Genomic DNA, 24,768 nt, shown 5'->3' with positions numbered 1-24,768 from the left:
ACGTCTAGGCATAGAAACTGACTACCAATCCAACAGGAGCCCAAAGCATACGTTTCCCGGGAGCAAAGGGAGGGAGGAAGTAGTAGGTTCATTAATGGAAGAACCCTGATTTCCACGTCAAGCGTTCCCAACCCTTCCAACCCAGACTACATCTAGACTATGGCATTCATTTCAGGATAAAATGAGAGCCCGTCCGTTGATGAAGCAGGCTGGATAAAGCAACCTCTTAAAACCCTATCACAGGAGCAAGATCTTAAGAAATCTATAATTCTTAGTCCCCCCACCCCCCACCAAAATGATTTAGAGTTACGGCATTTTCATGATCTTTCAAAAAGTAACTTAATAGGTCAGGCTATCTATATTTACCCAGCATAAGGCGACACACTGAAGACAGACAGATATAACCAGGATTAGAGCAGAACTGAATTAATTAGCACCCCAAAAAAATGCAGATTAAATGCTATAAGTCTATCACTGGAAATAAATGAAAAAGTCATTAAATCACATTCTATCCATTCAAAATGTATACTGTATCAGTGTGGGTGAAGTGTAAATTTATTAAATCTCATTAAAAGTGTAAGCAAGATTGCTGTTTCCAGGCAATTTTAATCTATTAAAAGAGACTCAACCATGTTTAATGGCTTCTCCATTTCCAATGGTTCGCCATTCGTGGAATATAATGACACAGGACAATTTTATAGCCGTGAGAGCAAGTCCTACAAGCTGCTTCTTACTGACACTTTGTTAACAGCTCAAGTGAGTAGCAGAAAATTAACCTGTTGGTTTCTTTCACGATGCTGAATGAAGTTGGGGGTCAGAAAATTGCATTTCTTTTTAAAAACATCTCCATTTCATGAGTCCCCTTCTTCAGACTGTCCTTATTGCAATTATGCTCAAATAATGACATTTCAGTGCTTCATTAACTACTGAAGGCATGGACATGAAACCTCTACTTTCTCTGAAATTTGCACTACATTGAATCCTATGATGAGTCTAGTTTTGATTTTTCTTTTCGTCTTTTATTATCTATTTATGTAATACATCCTGAAGCTAGGGAAAGGTAGCACGTTCTAAGGCCAACTGCATCTACCCTGTCTCACACGGTCCATGTGCCATGTGATGTGATTGCAGGACACCATGGGAAAAAGCCAGGGACAGGGCTTGGAAGTCACCTATTTTTAAATCTTGTTTATGGATTTCTCATCATTATTTCCATGTTCGCTGAACTCAATTTCCCATATCCTGAAATGCTCCAAGACCAGAACTTGGAGTATGATTTCTGTTCCTTCTGGACCTGACCAGAAAAATCCCTCAGATGTTTCCACACTTTCAGCCAACTGGAACATTCTAAGATGGCCTTTCCTCAAGTTCCCAGGGATGCAAGCCAGAAACGCGATCCTTAAGACAAACTGGGATCCAAACACGGCTTCAAAGATGATTAAAAGACTAGAGTAATTCTGGTGTAATACTGCCACATATTAAGAAAATGCTTGCTTGCTTGCTTTTTTTTCTTTGGTAGATTTATTTATTTATTTATTTATTTGAGCGGGAGAGAGAGAACACCAGTGCAGGAAGGGGCAGAGGGAGAGAATCTTTAAGCAGACTCCCGGCTGAGCATGGAGCCCAGTGCAAGACTATCTCAGGATTCTGAGATCATGACCTGAGCCGAAGCCAAGAGTTGGATATTTAACCGACTGAGCCCCCCAGGTGCCCCAAGAATATGCTTTCAGTTAATCTCTCAGGGTTCTTCCTTGAGCAGTATTATAATGTCTTCCTTGTATTCCCAATTTCCTTCTCTAATTCCTCTGTTAAGAACTTATTACCATGGGGCACCTGGATGGCTCAATGGGTTCAGCCTCTGCCTTCAGCTCAGGTCATGATCCCGGCGTCCTGGGATTGAGTCCCACATTGGGCTCTCTGCTCAGCGGGGAGCCTGCTTCTCCCTCTCTCTCTGCCTGCCTCTCTGCCTACCTGTGATCTCTGTCAAATAAATAAATAAAATCTTAAAAAAAAAAAAAGAACCTATTACTCAGTCTTTGATAATCTCACAAAATAATATTCACATAATCTATTTTCTTAACTGTGAAATGGGCATAGTGGTTTGACCTTAGAGGGCTGTTGGGACAATTAAATGAAACCATGTGTCCAGGTCAAGGCCTTGCTCATGGTAGCACCTGACGAACAGTAACTAAGGAGACAAGCCAGAACAAACACCCCCTTCCATGTAAGGACTACCACAATGGACTAGGTATTTGCCACCACGAATGTGGTCCTGCCCTTCTCCGGGACGGAGACTCATTAGCGGCAGACAGCTCCTTCATCACACGTCCTTCCCATTGAGCACAAGCTGGTGACTCGTACAAAGCACCTTCTCAAGAATAGTACAGTTACTGAACTGAAGAAGCTCATTTCTTTTTCCAGTTAGAATCTGGTCATCAGGAGCACATCAGTTCCACTCCAAAAAAAAGTATTCGTCCTATAACAGTTCTGAACAATTAGCCTTTGCTTAGGCTGCTTTCCTCGTGGAAATGATTCTGGGATCAGCACAACATGAGGTCAATCATTTCAACCATGGGCCCCTCTATTTCTTCCACAATAAAACAGTGGTAACAAATACCTACCCTCTTTCAGACATGACGGAGAAAGAAGAATCTGTGCTGAGCTTTATGCAGGAAATGGTTTTACATGTGCCCTCCCGATAAAGGATGAAGCCTCCGTGAGTTTATTCATTCCATCAGTGATGGGGGGTACTGAAGAAATACAGGTGGGTAAGATAGAGTCTGTGTTCTTACTCTCACAAGTTAATGAGGGAAACACACAGGAACAAACAATAACAATAAAAAATATATGCAATATGGGTAATGAGCAATAAGAGAGTCCTTAGGGCTGGAACTGTGTCATATCCAGATGTGTATTCCCACAGGCTGGAAATGAAGTAAGTGTTGACTGAGAGTTCTTGTCCTGCATAGTGAGCAAATAGGTACAGGCCATGATGTAAGGGAAGGAGGGAGATAAACAGGACAAGGGACAGGAGGTCAAAATTTGGAATATCCACTGTGGAAACATGACAGATGATGAAAAAGTATGTAGTAGTGAGACTGAATTACTTATGTTTTAAGGAATGACTGAAATTGGACTAATAATCTATAAATGGGGACCTATTACCAGAAAATTCCTTTATTAGGATTTTACTTGTGACCCTTTTTTGGCCTTTTCATTTTATGCCGGGCAGATTGTGATGACAAGAAAATTACAGAAATACTGTTTAAGTAGTCTAATTATTTTCCATTAACAGTGAAAGTTTAAATAAGACCATTGATTAAAGAGTGAATTAATTTTATCTAATAATACTTCCTATTTCAACAGCACTTTACAAAATGCCATGACATGTATCCTCAAACTTTGGCCTTAACAAAACAGAAGGAATTACAAAATTGTTCACTCCCTCCCTTAGCAGACATTTCCTGAGTGCCTGCTGTATGCTAGACAAGGGCTCACTGTCAGGGGTGGCGTGATGGACAGACACTGGCAGGTCTGACTCTAACATGAAGGGAAGACAAAGCGTGATGCCCGGTTATACACACGTGACTGGCTCGGATGAACTCACATGCCAGCGCTTCTCGGGAAAGCCCAAACTCATATTGCCCTAAACACGCTATTGTCAAAAAACATGAATCATGGGCAGAAAAATCCGGTCTTATGGGAACTTTTTAAAAAAAACATGCAACAAAAAGATGCATTGGAAATGACTTTAAAATTTTGCTTTTAACAAATAATCAAATATGAAATGGGAGTAGTAACAACGTATCAAAATTCTACTGAATAAAACAGAGAGGAGGATGGTAGACATAAGATGTTAAGGATATCCTATAAAGCCATCAAGATACTATTAGAATTTCCTACGTGATTTTATTACAGATAAGAAAGTTGAATCGGCACACACAGTTTGCTCATACCACAAAATAACAATAGTAATGAAGATGATGATGACAATATGGTTACTTTGTTATCATTCATAGTCATGCTCAGAGGACAATCAGAAGAATCACTTAAATGCGATATTTAAAAACTTAGCATCTCTCAAAAAAATATGATAAGCTCACGTTGACATTAAGTTAGTCAGTAACTTCTTTGTATCTTTTGTATTAATTATAATCTTCACAAATATTTATTTCCCAAGTTGATGTATGGGAATACAAACTGTATAAGTGCCTGAAACAGTCCCTTTTGCAGTAAATGCTAAAAAAATACCTGCTGTTTTGATAAGCCTTCAGCAGACTACACCGATGAAGTCCATTCGGAGGCATACACTGTAGAAGCACTGAACCTGACTGTTCGGGTTCGAATACTGGCTTTGCCCGGAACTAGCTCTGGAGTCGTGGCAAGGATCTCAGCATCCCTGTACTTCACTTTACCTGTCTATGAAGTGGCCCTTCGCAATAGCCCCTACAGCACAGAGTTGTTACGAGAACTAAACGGGATCATACACAGAAAATGTTGAGAAGAGGGCACAATTGCGACATGTGATATGTCACATCAGCCTCAAAAGGGTAGCAAAAAACTATGATGTATCCATCAGGCTATTACAAGCTATTTTCCCAAAGTACATTAAAATCCTGAGAAAGTTTTCAAAAGGCTTAGTCCCAAAGATCGAGTTTTGTTTGTTTTTTAATATAGTAAGATTTTGGATGAGAAACCGGAAGTCACTAATTCTAAAGAAATTCGTATTAGTTTTAAACTTCGGTTAACTTCATTAATCCTTCACAGTAACCAGGGCACCTGGGGGCTCAGTTGTTAAGCATCTGCCATCAGCTCCGGTCATGATCTCAGGGTCCTGGGATGGAGCCCTGCATCGGGTTCCCTGCTCAGTCGGGAGTCTGCTTCTCTCCCTCCCTGCGCCCCTCCCCCTGCTCGTGCTCTCTCTCGCTCTTTCAATAAATAATTCCTGCACCATTAGTAATAGAATTTTAGAGACCATTCTTATTTCTCCTATTGTGAGCCAACTCTATTTCAAGAGGTTTGAGACCTACTGTAAATTATCCTTACTTCTGGAAGGGTAAATGGTATTAGGAGTTGTAGGCCTCACTTTAAGTTAAATAAAAATAGATTTTTTAATGTTTTGATTAATTCTCGTGGGAAAAATAAATAGAAGAGACAATTTTCTACCCTAATTTTTGACAAGGCAAATGAAATGATTTTTGACATTTCACACTAAACATAAAGAAAAATACCTTCTACACTACAACACATGTTGTAAATCAATGTCTAGTCTAATAATAAATCAATGTCTAGTCTAATGACTGACTTTTTGGCATCTGTGCTATGAACACTATAAGGCTTCTCAATCATAAAGTGAGCTTTTGAAAAATTGACTCAAATTTACAATATGTAAAAGTGGTGTCATAGTCAACCCAGCTATGCCAAACCAAGAAAACCAACCCAAACACTGAATACAAACAACAGAAAAGGAGACAGATCAAATTGGCGAGTGGAATATCTCAAAATAAATTTTAAAATTTTAAAATAAAGCATAAATTTTGTTGATGGCAATTACTGTTAAGGTAAGGAGTGAAGGGGATATAATCCAAAGTTAACCCACAAAATCCTCATACCTTTGATACTATAATAGCTAAAAGTAAATGTAATTAAGGTATTGTAACTCAAAAACTATTAGGATAAAAACAGGAAAATAATAAAGTACTTAAGCCAATTTTTGTACACGTAACAGAAGCATTTCAAAATTTCTGAGAAATTCTTTGCTCCAGGAAACATGACACCAGATCTTTGTCCAAATTATAAAGAACATTTCATACCAGACCCACTTAATAATTTCTTCCCCTTGGAATTATTAAATTAGTGGTTAAGGGAAACAAAGCAGATGTACATATACTCTATATTTAGATGTTAAGAAGACTCTCAAAACATATTTTTTAAATTAAATTAATTTAAATTGTTATAGGATAGTGGTGAGAAGCAGCCATAGAAATTGAATATCGGTGGCACTTGTGAGATCACACTGCAGGACAGCAGTTCTCTTCAAAGAAATGTCTGGGGAAAGCTCAAGAGACCAAACGAGATGTAAAGTCTCCAGGATAATGTTCTTTAAGAAAATCAAACAAATTCTTATAGTGCCCAATGATCCTTCTCAGGAATAGAACATTGGGATCCTTTTTCTCATACAGACAAAATTATTCATTCTCTTCTGTAATTCAGTAATATGGGTTCGAGTTTAAAAAGCCAGAGCCATGGGAATAAAGTTTCAGTAATGCAAGAGGACTAAGTTCTCAAGGTCTGCTGTACATTGCCCTGTGGTTAAGAATATTGTATCATTCACTACGCTGTGAATTGTGTAAGACTGATGACTCACAAACCTGTACCCCTGAAGCAAATAATACATTATGTTAACTTAAAAAATTGTATCATACACTTAAAAACCCTTTAAAGAGTACATCTTATGTTAAATGTTCTTACCACAATAAAATTTTTAAAAAGTATCTACTTATGAGTGGAAAAACTGACAGACATGTAAAATCTAAGAAATATACAGTCACATATATCAAAAGGATTAGAGAGAAACCAAAAACAGAATTCATCAATAATTTATTAGATATTATTTCTATCTGTAAATGGGGGGTTACGAATAAGGGCTCTAACTGCACAAAACTTTATTTCCTTTTCAGTTTATATAAAATGTAAATATTATGTATAAAATAATATACAAACTATTTCACAGAATAATAAACTCATAGTATGGAAAAAAACTACAGAGCAGACTTGAGAGGTAATTAAATCACTAAAAACAGTTGCCGTAACTAGTCTCAGAAAGATCATAAGATAAGAATAATGTATAACCTACCTAGGAAATGCACCTGAGTAGCAAACAATCCTTTCGATGTAAAAAGCTTATAAAATTTTCTAACACTTGTTTACTCAAATTCTAGTATTAGAGGTACATGTGTTGCATTTCTAGTAATCTCTAAATTAGAAAAATGGGAAAATGTGAGGTACCACAGATCCTAGTGTAATTCTCTGTGTATGTAGATGGAGATAGATTCTAGGACATAATTAATAAGTGGTAGTATTTCTGAAGCTGGCATTCAGTGATCAACAGAGCACTATTCCATTCACTCACTCACTTATTTTGAGACACAAAACTTGAAATCTCAATCATTTTAAGGAGTTGTAGGTGTTGTCATAAGCATTCTCGATATTCACCATCATTAACACCACAGATGAGTCTGTCCTAACAAGGTACAGCTCTTGATCTCTCCTTCAAGGGAGAGAGTTAAGGGATTAATTTTCTTTTATCTGCTTGTCTCTGGAGCTAAGATCACATTTTGACTCCTCTGAACCTCCATGAAAAATACACATACCATCATAAAGGAAAAGTAAAAACAAACCAAGACAACCATGTGATTTAAACACAAATACTGTGATTCATTCCAGAAAAACACAATGTGGTGAACTCCAACTCCCTCTCTCACAAAACAAGGAAACACTGTGAAACACAGCAAAGGGTTCCCCATCTTATTTTTCAAAAGTTCCACAGAAACAGACCAACCTAATAAAAATCAGTCTTTAACCACCAACAAACTAGAAACTGAAAATTGTTATTTTCTAACAAATAGGACTCAATAAACTTATGAAAGTCTCCTAATGACTTATTTCAAGATTGCCTAAGGCTCAACTTCACAGATACTAAAAAGCATAAATAAATAACTTTCTTACAAAGTACACCTGTAAGTTGAAAAAGGCAGCTTTTACTACATTTTCCTATCCCTAACAGGTCATGGAAATCAGATTTTCATTGCATTCTGCGGAGTGGAAACTGACTGCCAAACAAAGGGGCATGTCAAAGTTACGTTAGTGAGTTGAATTTTCCAGGGCACCACGTACTACATTCTAAGAGAACAAGGACTGATCAGTAGAATTACAGCTTTTGCAAAACTGTCTATCTCACAAAGTCATGAGTTCTCCAGGTGAAATCATATCCTCAGTGAAAAGAAAACGGTATCCAAGTTGATCCTCGTAACAGCATAGAACGCCTGTAAGTGAAGCCAGTCAGACTGAGAAAGACTGAGAAAGACAACTATGGTATGATCTCTCTCATATGTGGGATCTCAAGAAGCAAAAACAAACGCATCCACAAACATAAAGTGAGAACAGACACGTAAACCCTGAGAGCAGACTATAGGATGCCAGAGGGGAAGGGAGAAGGCAAAGCGAGCAGGGGGGAGGGGGGATGCAGTGTCCAGAGTAATGGTAGCTGCCCTTTTGGTGAGCTAGGGTCATGTTCAAGCTTGTTGTATCATCACACTGTACACCCGAAACTAATGTAATATTGTGTGTTGACTATACTCAGACAAAAAAAAAAAAATTAAAAACATAAAACTGAGCACAGTGCTCCCTGTCGAGTGGTAAGCACAGTAAACGTCAGCTGATGTGACTGATAGACAAAAAGAAAAAGAAAAAGACAGGTACTACTCTCACTTCCTAAAACAGCATTATAAAAATAATATGGTATTATTTACCTATGAAGATCCTGGGGTGCCTTCTCTGAATCTGCAATAAAATATCTCTAAGAGGTCGTCATTTAAGATATTTTGGAACTCCCAAGCTCTGCAGAGCTGACTATCTCACAAGGCAACTCACTTTGCTTTAAATATATCTAATTGTTGGTTAAGGTTCCCCTTAATCCTAAACCAAATCTACTCCCTTATCACCTACAATTCAATCCTGGTTTTGCCTTCTGAAATAAAGCAGAATAAATAGTATCCGTCTTCTATGTGATAGCTCTTCAAATATTTGAAGGCAGTTTCCACAACCTTATGAGTATTTTCACACAAGGCATTTAATATCTTTTAGTATCCCAGTATGGTTTGAATGATTTGCATAAATACACACACACACACACTTTAAATATTAAACCACATTAAGAATGAATAACAGTCAAATTTAAGAATGAGAGTAGGGCTTAATCAAAACCACAACTTCTCTTAATTCAATTAGCCAATGTATGCTACATCAAAACCAAGATTTAATGATACAGAAAACCGCCAAGGAAACATTAAGTAAGTTTATTGGTAAAATGGAAACAAGTGGTAAAGTTACTTGTAAACATCAGAAGAATGTGATAGTTGCTGCAAAGAAAATGAGAGCGGACAAGAAAGGTCCACCAGCCAGGGCCGTGAGGCTGGCAAGATACACAAGTTTTTTTAAAAGTTACATTGCTCAAGGTCATCCCACTAGGGAATGACAGAGACAGTGTTTGAGCTTGGGAAGTTCTGTCCTGGAGCCTCCAATCTTAACCACACACAATACTGCCTCTCCACACCCATTCGGCGCTTGCTCAAGGAAGAGGCCCAACCAAGACATGTGTAAAGCTAACTCTTCCAATCAGAATCAGAATAATTATACACGGTCATGAAATCCACTTGAAAAAAAAAAATCCACTTGAAAAAAAGACAACATAGCTTAAAGAACAACTTACAAGTTGCTACCGCAATCAAGAACTAGGCTGCGATGGGTGTTGTGGAACTCAGTAACGAGAAATCCCAGAATCCTTGAGGAGTAGAGACAAATGTGTCTGAAGGAGGAAAGACAATCCAGTTTATTGTGTTGCCAGGCCTCCACAGTCTTCAGGAAGACAGCCGTTATCTGCACCACCCGAGCTGTCTTCCTACCACACAAGTGACAGCAAGATCAGCAGGCTCTGGGGTCCTCCTTTGAGGAGTACGGGGTCAAGTTTACTGCGACAACTGTTGTGTGTTCTCTTAGGGGATGTATCCTGTGGTGTGGCTGTAACAACTCTGACATGCAGTAATGTTTGTCTAATGATCTTGGAGTCCTCCACCGGTCCCTAACTCAGCTGCTGCTCAGAGAAAAAAGGGAAATCCAAAGGCGCTGTTGGCCTTAGGGTTCAAGTGCAGCAGCCCTGTTCCCATATAGGCACAGGAAAAAATTTTAAAAGAAATGATAAAGTCTATATACCAATAGCTCTCATGAACAAAGATGCAAAAATCCTTAACAAAATATTAGCAACCCCAATTCAGCAACATATAAAAAGGTTTATAACATGTAAACATGACCAAGGGGAATTTATCCCAAGGTTTTATTTTTAGTTCAACATCTGGAAATTGTTAATATCATATGTCCTATTAAAAGAATTAAGGGCAAAGCCATAAGACCATTTTAATAGATAGAGAAAATAGACTAGACACAATCTAAAACCTACTCATGATCAAAAGTCTCAACAAATTAGAAACAGAAAGAAATTTGCTCAACCTGATTAAGAACATATATAACTGGGTGCCTGGGTGGCTCAGTGGGTCAAGCCTCTGCCTTCGGCTCGGGTCATGATCTCAGGGTCCTGGGATTGAGCCCCCCATCAGGCTCTCTGCTCAGCGGGGAGCCTACATCCCCCTCTCTCTGCCTGCCTCTCTGCCTACTTGTGCTCTCTGTCAAATAAATAAATAAAATCCTTAAAAAACAAAAAAACAAAAACAAAAAAGACCCACTGTGTTATCACCATACAGTTAGCTATTTTTTTAAAAATGGAGACAAACAGAAAGGCTAGAAAAAAATGTCTGGTCACAATTGATTCTTGAAAAGGTTGCAAAGCCAATTCAATGGTGAAAACATTTTTCTCAAAAACTGCTGGGACAACTGGAAGTCCATGTGCAAAAAAATTAAAAAATAAAAACAAAATCTCGGACCCTCGAGGTATACACAATGCATGCCTCAAAATGAATCACAAATCTAATTATAAGAGTTAAAATTATAAACTATCTAGAAGAAAACAAAGGGGAAAATCTCTATGGCCTTGAGTTAGACTAAGACTTGTTAGCTATCAGATCAAAAACAAATAATAGTACCATCATAACACCTTTGTGCTTCAAAAGACAGTTACTTTTGAAGTCAATATCTAGTTACTTTTGAAGTCAATGTAATATCCAGCATGTATAGATTAAAAATATATATAATTCAATAGGAAGACAAACAACACAGAGATAGGCAAAACATTTGATTAGACATTTAATCAAAGAAATTCTACCAATGGCTAATATGCACAGGAAAAGATGCTTCACATCATTAGTCACGGGGCAAAGGTAAATTAAAACCCAAGATTCTACTTCATATTTACCAGGACGGTCATGGTCCAGAAGAGTACTAATACCCTGTATTGGTGAGAACGTGAAGAAACTTGAACCTGCCTATGTTGGTCAGATGCGAAACGGCAAAACCTCTTTGTCCGACAGTGAGGCAATTCCTTTAAAAAGTTAAACTTAGCATGACACAGCAATCCCTCTGTTAGGAACAGGTCTAGGAGAAATGGAAATGTATCCAACAGAAACACTCCCATGCACATGTTCACTGCAATATTATCCCTACCAACCTAAATCGGAAAACAATCCAGTGTCCGTCCACTGGTGAGTGGGTTAAAAAACAAAAAAGAACTGCAGTACGTTTGTGCACCAGAACACTGCACTAAAAAGGAACAGTTATTCATGCGTACGACATGAATAAACCTCAAAAACATTCTTATGCCAGATAAGAAAAGATGACATATTTGTGTGATTATATTTTTAAGAAACGTATACAGATGCAAACAGACCAGTGGTCGCTTAGGGTCAGGAGTGCAAGCGAGGACTGAGCACAGATGTGCACAGGAAACTCTGGAGGGTGATAAAATGTTCTAAGATTGTACTGTGAGAGTTGCACAATGACATACCTTTACTAAAAATCACTGCACCATAGACTTATGAAAAACATGCATGTGAATCAAGAGAGCACATTAAAAATGAGAAGGCAGGCAATGAATTCAAAACAGCTTTTCAGCTTTTAATTTCCTGAGACTGAAAGATATCAGCTAAAATGAAATGATTCTAAGTTAAAAACCAAAGGAGCAATTAAAGATTCTGAACAATTTGTGCCTAAAGGGGCCAGGCCTCCCCACCCAGAAGATACCATACTAGAACTCAGCAATGTCTGATCTATGGTACAAGGCAGCTCCTTTGTAAGTTCAAGGGTGCAATCTTTCCTGATAACAAAAATAAAAACACATAAAAAGGGCACTTGAAGCATGAAGATCACCGCAGGGAATATATAATTCACCAGGTAACATCGACCTTGTCCTCTGACTACACAGAATTCAGTAACTATACGGTAACCAAGCACTGTACAGGGATTTTAACATTATAGGTATTTTAAACTGAAAGAACCAGGATGAACTTCAGCAACACCTGCCTCAGAATCTGTATTTGTCCAACCTACTTGAAAAGGCAGCTTATGGTCAGGGAGCAATTCCAGAGAAAAATAAATAAGCAAACAAACAAAAAGTAAAGACCTGAATTGTAATTACAAAAGCAAAGCAAACTCCAAATAATTCTGCATGAAGTGATGTCTATGTTCTCTAATACTAATTTATAGAGAAAGTCCCAATGGCATTTTGTCCATCATGAAAATTATTGTTCAAGATTTGAAATTCTGTAGCAGAATGTTTTGACATGAAAAGAGGAGAAATGCTTACCTTTTCCCAAATTAAGTTTACATTGAAGTCAAATATGTATTTTTTTTTATTTATTTGACAGACACAGATCACAAGTAGGCAGAGAGGCAGGCAGAGAAAGAGAGAGAGAGAGAGAGAGAGAGAAGGAAGTAGGCTCCCCGCTGAACAGAGAGCCTGATGTGGGGCTTGATCCCAGGATCCTGAGATCATGACCTGAGCCGAAGGCAGAGCCTTAACCCACTGAGCCACCCAGGTGCCCCTCAAATATGTACTCTTCACAGCCAGGTGAACTCTGTCTTCCAATGGTGTCATTATGGTATGGTAAGATTCACAAAAACATTTTCAATGTTTCAATCACCGTGTCAGAAGATGGGCCGTGTCCAGGAAAGAGAAAGGACTAGTTCGGAACCTGAGCTGACCACAGAAAATCAGAGGTTAATTCCTCCTTTATTCTTTGAAACTATTTCCAAGCATTTGTTTTGCAGCTTCTAATTAGTAAGACAAATATGACACTATTTCTAGGGATTGACAAAGAAATGTGTTGTGGTTAATGCCTTTCCCCAGTTCCCATCCTGAGAACAAAGGTAAGAGGAGTAACAAGGCCATGGCACCACTGTAGGGCTGATGCGCTTCAGAAGCTGGCTCCCTCCACAACGTTATTAAAGTTCTCTGAAGCGTTGCTACTAAGAAAAAAATGTCAAAAGAACTCATGTTGTTTATTGTTTCTCGAACCTGCTGCTATTTCAGTTTGCACCTAGGCAAACCAGCCCATTTTACTTTGGAACCCACTGGCACCACCACAGGTAATAAAAACTTGATTCCAAACTTCAGTGGATCTGAAAAGGAGACCAGTGATTGTGAAACAACTAACAGTCTATAAAGAAGCAGATCCCCAAGTTGTATTTTAGGGAGATGCTATGAGGTAGGCTTGCTATTTCTCTAAAATCATTAAAGCTACTGATGTCGTGGTTTCTCCTCTAAGGCAGTAAGTGCGGAGAACAGATAGGACCAAGGCTGCAAGGGTGCAGAACGACAATAATGGCAGAAGTGATGATCAACAAATATTCAGTGATCCACTCTGGGGCTGAAGAGAGAAAACTGTGACATGGACTGTCATTTAAACCTCCCAAATAAGTGTTTGAGGGAGGCAGCCTAAGCTGTCAGAGAATTACTTTAACCTAGTCCTGATAATAGGATGAGGTCTTCATGGTTGAGAAGTCAGAATCCCCTCTGCTTCTCTTTGAAATGTACCTGAATTCATTCAATCCAAGGGATGATGGATGTTTCATGACCCAATGACTTCCTATAAATGTACACATGTTCAAGATGACTTGTAAAGGGGTAAAAATAGTAATTATTCATCTAGGTTCCTTAATTTCCATATGTATTCATCTGAGGCTCAGATTATATGGACTTGCCAAAACCACGGGTGTAGAGACGCCCCTCCCCCAGGCTGCTGCCACTCCCCTCACACACCATCACCTTACAAAGCAGAGGAGGAGGCTGGGTGCCACTCCTCCAGTGTCTAACAGCCCTATTTACAAACACAGCCTCCTCCACACAACCAGGCTTTGGAATCTATGTCAATGTTTGATTTATAGGACTAGACGGGAACCCTCAAACTGCACTTCAGACTCCAACAAATTTCTTCTTAAACACACCATGATGCCTCAAAAGATTTAGGTAACAAACTTCCAAATTTTCAGAACAATGGTGAGATCGGAATGACCTAATGAGGCACAGCACAAATTAAAATAGATTGACAGGGCGCCTGGGTGGTTCACTTTGGTTAAGCAACTGCTTTCAGCCCAGGCCATGATCCTGGAATCCCAGGATCAAGTCCCGCATCAGGCTGGGCTCCCTGCTCAGCGGAGAGTCCGCTTCTCCCTCTGGCCCTCTCCCCTCTCATGCTCTCTCTCTCTTAAAAAAAAAAAAAAAAAAAAAATCTTAAAGTAGATGGACAATACAACATTAATTCCCAATGCTGAATCTGTACTTTTTAAAATAATGAACAAATTCATTCATCTGTAATGCTTCACATGTGATAAGGGAAGATGATGAAAAGAAGTTGAGCTTTAAGGAAAGATAAAAACACAGCCACGCCATGTGGGAGGACAAGAAAAGAGAGAGAAGATGATGGAAGGCCTGGGTGATGGCTTAGAAGACATACAGGGAGCCAAATGATGGGATCCAAAGCTCGGCCAGTCCATCTAGAAGAGTCCCTCCTGCTCTCGGAACTCCGTTGAGTCGCAGCCTGCACTGATAACTGCGTCAGATGTCTCTCAGTGACATTCTCCCTTCTGGCAACTAACCGTTCTGACTTTGTAACTCATCAGTGCACAATCGAGATGCGAATCCTCTGGAACCAGGATGCTGGCTTTCTGTTTCATTCCTGGATCACAAAACTGCTCACAAGCATGTTGTGCCTCTCTAGTCTACAGTTAACCAATGACTGACTGCACAGACTGGCGAAGATCGTGGTTTAGCAAACACTTTACAGTTCATTCTGCAAATGAATCACTGCCACTCAACTACATGAGTAGCTTCTAGGTTTTCATTTTCTGGGGTGTGGGTGTTGTGGGCTTTTTTTGTTTGTTTGTTTGTTTTTTGTTTTGTTTTTTTTTTTTTTGACTGCAGGAGTGGTAGTTCATTGGTATTAAGGGCATAGCCAAAATAGTTAAAATTATCTTGAAAGCCTTCATTTTAGACCAAGGAATATCCTAAAACATTTTTTTTAAGATTTTATTTATTTATTTGAGAGAGAGACAGTGAGAGAGAGCATGAGCAAGGAGAAGGTCAGAGAGAGAAGCAGACTCCCCGTGGAGCTGGGAGCCCGATGCGGGACTCGGTCCCAGGACTCCAGGATCATGACCTGAGCCGAAGGCAGTCGTCCAACCAAGGCGTCCCTCCCTAAATCATTTTAAAAATTGTCCTTTCTTATCAAGGCCCAGTCAACAGTTAGAAGCTTCAGACAACATGGAGTTACTTATTAACAAGAGCTCTTATGGGTAAAGCAATGAATATCAAGGTCAAATTTATCAACAGATCCGTAACTTTTAACCTTGATTCTCTTTCCTCTTTCCATGTGTTCAGAAAATGCAAATCTGGGATTTGGAAACAGTAATTCAAAAATGTTTCCCATCTGGCTAAGACTCCGTGCCCTAACTTTATGGACCACAGCTTCAGTTTGGGCCAACAACGGCTTCCCAAATGTCCCACGTGGCGAAGCCAGGTGAATGGACAGAAGCGGAAACACAGGGATGAGAGGACTGCCGCCTTCATTCTAACTAAAACCCCAGCCTACTGCTTTCTTTCTCAACTGCCACAGCCATGTTTAAGTTATAACTGCACCTTCTCAATGAGAAGAACTGTGCCTTATTATTGGAACTGGCAGGGGCCTTGACATTTGAGTCATCATTTCACGATGCCGATCCCTTACCCTGGTATACAAATTAAACAGAAATACAAGCCAGATGAAATATAGAGGGAAAAATCTGAAACCATCCCTTTAAACTGAATTAATTTTTCTCAACTCTACAAAATATACAGAGCAATTAACATGGGTAATAATACCATCCGCCTCGGGCACATTTTCAAAAATATTAACTTTGACTTCAAAGGCCAAAACTGCTCAAACCCTTCTAACCAAACACTTCACTTCTGTAAAACAGAACAGACAGCTTTAATATTCTCTAAATTATAAAGATAGAATAGTTCCCCTTCTAAATCAACTGCAACTATGGGCAAAAACACACACTTAACAGCTTTCCTCTTTTCTAAACAGCTTCAAAAGTGGGTAGCAATCGCTAAACACGTAAATGTATAGAAAAATATGCACATGTGATTTAAAACTTGTGTCATCACATAGAAAAAAATAACAATTCATTCAGACTAAAATATCCAAATGTGCCTAGCTGGAATTTCAGGTTTAACCGCAGGTGTTCTGAAATCACTGAACATAAATAATGAAAAATGAGAAATCACAGGACCCGGTCACCCTGAAGAAATGGGCATTGTTCCCTAGCTTGCAAGCATTTTGTTGAAAATTTTTCCACTAATTTCAAAATGATAAAAATCAGTTGTAACATGAATGCTATATAAAATCCTCAGAAATGTCTTGGGTCTGCTTCCAGGAGGCTTTTCCCTTGTTTACTTCTGATGGCAGGTGTTCCGGAAAATGGGATTTTTCATTCATTCATTTTAATATTCATTGTAATCATCTCTACAACTCTCCCTTTTAGCCCAAACCAGCCTGTTCATTTCCAAAAGCCAACGGTTTCCCCCAGAATGCTTGGGAAGAAGCTGAATCACCTACAGGAGCTTTACTGTCCTCAATACAAAATACTGACCGGCTCCACGGGAAGCTGAACTCGCATACATGCATGCGTCTACTCCAGAACAGTAGCATCTTTATTGTTTACTATTGTATTTCAAAGAGTAATGATTAACTTTTCTTTACATTTCATTATTTTAATGCTGACTTCTCCTAAAATAAAAATTCACCTGAAGGAACACATTTGTGTAAACGGATTTAAGATTCACCTTTTAGCTTTTCATTTCTTTATAATTTATAACCCAGACTTTCCAAAAAGGGGCTTCCAAGAAATTCACAATAATTTAGTGGTCACTGTGTTCTCCACATAGCAGTCATGTTCTAAAGGAAGGAGTTTCTGTTTCAATACAAAACTCTACTTAGAAAAGAAGGCTTGAGATCGTCCCTTAGTTTCCCAACTTTTAGAAAATCCATTCTTTGGCAAACTGACCCAAAAATAGGATATAAATCAGATGTTCCGCGATTATGAAATTTCAAGCAGAGCACATTCGAAGTGGAGCTAGCTTTTCACCCCCATTTCTTTTAGGAGAAGACAAGCAGGACCCAGGATGTGGGATTTGGTTTTACCATCTGTCTTTTTAAGTTGACTTCAAAATCGGTGAACTAGTCATGGGCTTACAGTACCAGGTTTTTAGGGAGTCCTATCATTTCTGTAATTACTATGGCTGGTATTAATAAGTGTCTTTTTTTTATATGCAGAAATAAATTAATGGAAGAGGCAGACACTATGCAAAATGCCTGGGAAGGAGGCCAAACCTTTCTACATATATCCAGCCACTAGTGACTTCCGAAATTGCACTTTAAGCTCTCTTGCCTAAATAATTAGCAGGACAGCCAGCCAGCGCGTAAGTTACTGGAATAATTACGCACTCTTTCAGCTTCCGTCACCCAGTTCCAGCCCATGGCCACTTACCTTATCTTTGTTCTCAGTGCCACAAGCCTCGGGCTTGGTCCTGATCACGAAGGGGGTGGACAGGCGCAGCAGGACCCTGTCAAAGGCGGCCTGCACCCGCGGGGACACGATCTCGAAGCAGTCCTGGAACTGGAGCATTTTATGAGTGTCGCACCGCAGCTGTTTCCGCAGGCCTTCCCCCAGCTGGAGGACGGACATGTGCGGGTCAAACATCAGGTGGAACGGGAAAGCTCTGCAGAAGGTGCTGATGCTGATTCTGAGGTCCGCGGGCACGTGGGAGGAACCCTGGGGAAGGTTCTTCGGGACGTTGGTGTTTTCCCGTTCTTTGATAAGGAAAGTAAGACAGCTGCAGTTGCCGGGGGTCGAAGCGTCAGAGCCCAGCTTCTCAGCGGCCACCCGCTCCACGGCCACGTCCAGCCGGTAGATCTTCTTGGCTGCGGCCTTGATCATCCCCAGCATCGCGAACCCCACGGTGTGGTGGGGGTGGAAATAGTGCAGCATCAGGGCACGGTCGGGGAGCTCCCTGCACAGGAACGACGGCGACTCCAGCGTGGCCTGTCTTCCGCAGGAAGTTCTAATGTGTTCCAACAAGGCGTCGAAGCCGTTAAAGAAATCCTGCAAGGTGCCACCCACAGCTCGAAGGACTCGCTCATTCTCATCGAAGCATACAGTGAAGAACTCCTCGCCAAATCTCTCTTGGATTTCCTCAAACTTCAAACCTGGAGGTAAACAGGAAGGCAATGTTAGGGAAGTCGAAGAGAATTATCGAATTTATAGCTTTTTTAATGCTTATCAAAGGAGATAACGAGTGAGAAGTATTGCCCTTGGGCCTACAGATTCCCAAAGTGATGACTTCAGTTTGAATTAGAGAAAGTAAATTTCATTTCATCTTCTGGAGGCTTCTAAGATGGAAAGGCGCATAAACTTCGGAGTCTTTTTGTTCATTTTTCAATAGTCTCATCTTTTTAGAGCAGATTTGGATTCACAGCAAATCTGAACAAAAAAGTATGGATATTTTCCAGAGAACCCTCTCCTCACAAACACACAACTTCCCCCTCCCCCGCTATTGGTCCTAGGCCCCTGTGGTACCTTTGTTACCATCCATGAACCTACAGTGACCCAGTATCGTCTCCCAGAGTCCACAGTCTACATTAGGGTTGACTCTTGGTGGTGCACACCCTTGGGTTTGGATAAATGTGTCATGATCTGTGTCTACCATGAGAGCATCAGACAAAGTAGTTTTGCTGCTCTAGAAATCCTCTGTGCTCTGCGGACTCACGTGTCCCTCCCCTCCGCCTCTACAGCACAAACTGTCCACACGTTGCTCATCGAGCTGCTCACTCTTCTTCCCAATACCATGAAGCATTTGTTATAACTGGCATGAATAAGACCATCTGAACGATCTCCGTCTTCGTTAAAGCAACTTTTCAGAAGCAACTAGAGCACTGTTTCTCTATTGTGCCCATGTGCTATTACTATCTTGCTTATCAAAGTTCATTTGTTAAGTAGAATATATCATTCAGAGAAGGAACTTATGGTACCTGAGTGTGGAAAGGCGTCAGATTGTCCAGTGTCAAGAGAAGGAATTAAGTCGGGCCCCGGTGAGAGAGACCCAACAAGGAACTAAAAATGGCAGGCCTGTGGGCTGAGTTGCATTCTTCTACCCACAAAAATGAGAGTAGCCAAGAGGAGAGCAGTAATCTCCCCAGGAAGAGTTAAGAGCTTTTGTTTTCTCAGTTCATACTTCCACATATCATGGCCAAAGGAATTCTATGTTATAGCAATGGAATTATAACAAAACACACACACACAATGCTTCATGCAGAAATTAGAACCAGTCACACATGATCCACCCTTAAAGATCACCTGAGGAAAAAAGATGGAGGGAATTTATGGCCTGAAGAGGAAGTCTATGGTGCATATACAAAAGTTGACTGTGTAGGCAAAGGAATCCTCCACATGGAGTCATGCTACGGCTTCTCCTCGGACGTTGGCTGAAATCAATACATCTAAGTTCACATATTCATATTTTCTTGCCTCGTCTACTGCATCTTATGAGGAGGTCCTGAAGCTAGGGCAGGATTGGGAAAAGACACAGGTCACCTTGCTAGCATCCTGTTCAAGTGCAGAGCAGTCTGGGTTGCCTATGGCTTGGTTTGCTGTTCCTACTTTGTCATTTCTAGGGGTTCTCCCCACAGAAATTGGGGACAAATCAGTCAACAATAACCCTTGAAAAATAGTCAAACACATCAAATATTTTTTGAGAGAGTACTACAGAGTATAAACATTGTGAAAGCCAAGTGAAGAAGTCAGTTTGACAAAAAAGTCCTTAAAAGCAATGTGAAACGAAAGCAGTAGAAAATCTAAGTAAGAAAGAGGTCTTTTATTAAGAAGAATTTCACATTAAATTTTGGTTTCATAGATCTGACATGCAAGTCCAGCTGAGAAAGTCACCCATTGGGATAAAAATACGACCACACATCCTACGTGGTCATGGGACAAGACTGCCCTTCAGCTGTGCTGAGTTCCCTAACAGTAATGCCAGCCCAGACTGATAATAATAGGGTTCTTCTGTCCAGTCCTCCAGTGTAGAAGGAAAAAAGCCAGGTGGTTGACTCTCACTGCAATTTGGCTTCTGTTCCAACTGCTCTGATGAATCTACTTTTATAAATGCTTCAGCCAATACATGCTGTTCAATCCCTACCTTAGTTTACCATGTTTGTTGTTTTTCTTTTAATTTGACTCTACTGATCATCTCATCGTCCTAAGCCACCCTTCTCTCTAGGCTTCTAAAACCATGCTCTCTTGGTTTGATGACTGTCTGAAAATTCCTTCCAAAAGTATCTTCCTATGCCAAATCCTGGTATCACCATCACTGCATAACTAAAAAGTTCTAATACAAATTAAATGGATAGCTCTTCAAAGACTATGTTCTTGGTTGCTATTAAGTTTTTTCCTTACAAAAGTCTAATTAAGACTAAATTCCAGGGAAGCCTGGGTGGCTCAGTGGGTTAAAGCCTCTGCCTTCGGCTCAGGTCATGATCCCAGGGTCCTGGGATCGAGTCCCACATCAGGCTCTCTGCTCAGCAGGGAGCCTGCTTCCTCCTCTCTCTCTGCCCGCCTCTCTGCCTACTTGTGATCTCTGTCAAATAAATAAATTAAAATCTTAAAAAAAAAAAAGACTAAATTCCAAACAAATAAAAATTCCTCTAAGCTGACTATACTTGATGAACTACATAATCCAATGTGCCACTAAAAACATTTCATGGATTGCTTCTATTCTTTGAAGAGTTTGATCTTAAAAGGATTCAGGGTCTTTATGCATAGAAAAGGAAAAGAGAATTTCTTCTAACTTGCTTTTTTCATAACACTGAAAATGTCCTCAGAATTATTAAAGGACATGTATATATAAACATAATACGGTAAGCTTATGTTCTATTTCCAATGCCAGAATCCCCCCAAATCATCCAGAAAATAACAAGTAAATCCACCAGGGGCACAAAGTAAAAACTACTCTGAGTACAGCATTCCACCAGCTAGAAATCCTCACTGTCTTACAAAGCACTTCGGTACAAGGAATTCTTCAGTGATGACGCCAAGACCTAGGAGGATGCTAGAGAGACTTGAATCAATAAAGAGAAGCTGAAATATATTGAATATTACACTCAAATCCTATACATGGCGTTTCTATAAAATCACAATCCTTGATTAACTAACAAGGAATTTTGTTCTCACAATTATTATGGAACTGTACAAGATCATAAAAGAAGAAAAAACTTCCAGTTGGAAACATGGAAATCTAGCACACATTCGCTGTTACTCTTGCAAACATGCTATAAATCAATAGCCAGAACTTACATTTCAAACCTTGCAAATACCCTCCTTACAGTAACTCACTTGACACATATAGACAACGCTCATCTTCTCCCACCAGAAAATGCTATGACAGCCTGACATTTGGGTCTATAAGAATACAATCCTCTAGGGGCAAAACTTACCCAAAAAACTGCTTTCAAGAACAAGTAAGTTAGAAGTTGGAATTGTAAATTACTATTAATCCACCTCTTTAGAAAAATGAAAAGCCTGAACGTGACATCCTTTAGCTGGAAATAATCTATTCACTGATGATATGAATCTTTTGTCCCTCATCTGCTCTCCGTCTGACTTCACACTGTGCACATCTTAAGGACAAGGACATCATCCCCTTTCTGTCTGCATACCCATCACTAACATAATGTCTGGCACACAGACACTAAGATTTCATTCATAGAAACTAAGCTTGCCTCTCAGTGTTTGTTTGAAAATTTAATCAAGCTTTTAAAGCTCCAGTGTGTCACGTTTAAGGATACCTAGATGACTAGACACATTCTTTTCTGATATGAGACTCTACAGATAATTAAATCACAGTGGGGTTAGGCTGTAACAGAGGCACACGGGAATACTATGAAAGTATGCAGACAAGAATGTCTGACTCTCTCCTGTGAGAGATAATGTCTGACAGAGACTGATAGAAAAAGCAGGTGTTCAAAAACCCAGTAATGAAGGAACAATCACATTAATGGATGGACACTAATGGAATACAGACGAGCAAGAGAAATGGAAGAGTCCGGCGTGATCAGGGGAGGGCAAACAGTAAGTGGGTAACATCCAGGGAACAGGAGTAAGGGGATTAGTTGTTACCTCATGAGCAATGTAGAGGCTGGACTGAAGGGAGCCAAGACCAGAATCAAAGACACCACCCAGAGGGAGGCTGCAATGTCTTTAAAAGATTATAGGAATTAGAGAAGTCCCAGTGAAAGGAATGTTAAGCGATGTCCCGAACATTTTCAAAGATCTCTTTACACCTTAAAAAATTCTTATCAGGTAGGTATTTTTGATTGTCCTCATTTTACACATGAAAAATGTTAAGAGATTTTTTCCCAAGTTCTCTCAAGGTGCCCAAGTTGGTCTCAAGGTGAAGTATGTCTAATACTACACCTTGTGAAATAAGCGCAGTGTCGAAAGAGAAAAACCTCTGGGTGGGAGGTGGGAAATGCATGTCTTGCTCAACATTGTATGATCAACGCCCAGCATTCTGCGTGACCTTTAGTAGGTGCTCAATAAATATTAACTAGATGTTGAATGAACTAATGCATCAATGAAGTCAACAGAAGAGTTATGAGGAAGAGTCAACAGTTATCAAATGCCACAGCAATGTCAAGTAAGGTAAGGACAGAAAACTGTAAATTGGATGGGTCAGCACTTTGGGGACCTTGGACAGCAATAACAGTGGAGGGGAAAGGGCAGAATACAGGGTGTAAGGGGTTAAGGAGTGGGTGGCAGATAAACAAATAGTATTCAGAATGTGAATTAATATTGCTAGGATAATAAAATTACTTACTTTGTAAAACTATAATAAATCTACCTCTAGACTTGGAAAATGGTGCTTTCATTGAGAACCAAGTAAATAGCAAGAGAAGGCACCGAAGATACAGCACAGGCTAGGATCTTGGCTCCTTCAGGGGAAGCTCTATCAATAAAGGAAGGTTTTTAAGTCCAGATCCTTATCACCCAACAAGGACACTGGTCTCCACTAACACAGAGAAACACCAAAGCAACAGGGGTATCCTTAAGCAGCATAAAGTTCAACCGAGGATGGGAAGTGCCTGGCAATTACATGCTTCTGTGACTGGCAGACACCCCATAATTTTTTTTAAATTATTTAGGCCTCATCAACCTAATATCTAAATAATGTAACTCAAGCACAACTACATCTTAAGTCCAAACTTTATAAAGAGATTTCACTACATATTAAGGAGATAATTATCTTTTTAGAGAAACAATTTTTTTCACCTCTACTCAGCTATAACTGACACATAACACTGTATAACTTTCAGGCATGCAGTGTGTTCTTTGGATACATTTATGTTGCAAAATGATTACCCTTGTTGTGTTAGCTAACACCTTCATCAGGTCACTTAATTCCCTTTTTTTTTTTTTGTAGTGAGAACATTTATGATCCACTCTTTTAACGACATTCAAGTATGTAATACATTATTGTTAATAATAATCACAAAGTTGTACAATCAGTTCCCAAAAAACCTACTCATCTTCTAACTGGAAGTTTGTACCCTTTGACTGACATCTCCCCAATTCCTCTATCTCCCAATCCCTGGTGACCACCATTCTCAGAGTTTGGCCTTTTTAGATTCCACATACATAAGTGATAGCATATGGCACTTGTCCAGAAACAACTTTTTTATCTAGCTAGCCCCTAAGGTTTTTGTCAGCTAATTTGAGGACACTTCTATGAAACTATTATTCGAATATCATGCCGATCTACAAAGAAATGACTGAAGCTGATCTCCACCCAGAGGATATTTAACAGTCAATATTATACATATAGGTCTAGACAATAACAAAGGAGAAAGGCTCTCAACAAATCCTAGCGCCCAAATTCTAATTTTAAGAAAATTGTTCTTAATCTGATCCATCAATACAGTTTCATTTGAATCTCTGTTGGAGTGATATCAAACCTCTGTAGTTTCAGAGTACTCTGTCCTTAAGGAAGTAAAAATGCTAGGATAATAATGCAAGGAATGACCCTACCAATTTTGGTCTCAATCTATGAAGAGTTAAACAATCCTTTTCTACTATTTTGGAGACATGTCATTCTCCTTTTGATGACTCTGTGACATCTCTGTCCCCCTCCAAAAAAGAACACAACTTATGTTACGTATTTGTTTTTAAGTCTAAGTGAACTAAAATTAGTTAATGGTTTTAAAGTTTATGATATACTTAAAGAAAACAGGACATACACTCGGATTCTTAAAAAACAGGGTTTTAACTCTGGAAAACAGCATGGAGGTTCCTCAAAATGTTGAAAATAGAACTGCCCTATGACCCAGCAATTGCACTATTGGGTATTTACCCTAAAGATACAAATGTAGTGATCCAAGGGGACACATGCACCCGAATGTTTATAGCAGCAATGTCCACAATAGCCAAACTATGGAAAGAACCTAGATGTCCATC

The 24,768-nt window shown here is 39.6% G+C and overlaps 1 protein-coding gene across 1 annotated transcript in view; it reads right to left on the bottom strand.

Annotated features, from left to right (window-relative positions):
* The window catches only part of GUCY1A2 (guanylate cyclase 1 soluble subunit alpha 2), a 308,179-nt gene that overhangs the window by 215,092 nt on the left and 68,319 nt on the right, over positions 1 to 24,768 (bottom strand). Inside the window, exon 7 of the mRNA XM_059406425.1 lies at positions 17,755 to 18,473. Coding sequence (XP_059262408.1) covers positions 17,755 to 18,473 — 719 coding nt within the window. The remainder of the gene's footprint in view (positions 1 to 17,754; positions 18,474 to 24,768) is intronic.

This window comes from Mustela nigripes, chromosome 1 (assembly GCF_022355385.1).
Source record: "Mustela nigripes isolate SB6536 chromosome 1, MUSNIG.SB6536, whole genome shotgun sequence".
Classification (NCBI taxonomy): Eukaryota; Metazoa; Chordata; class Mammalia; order Carnivora; family Mustelidae; genus Mustela; species Mustela nigripes.
This window is presented reverse-complemented; position numbering and strand designations above follow the sequence as displayed.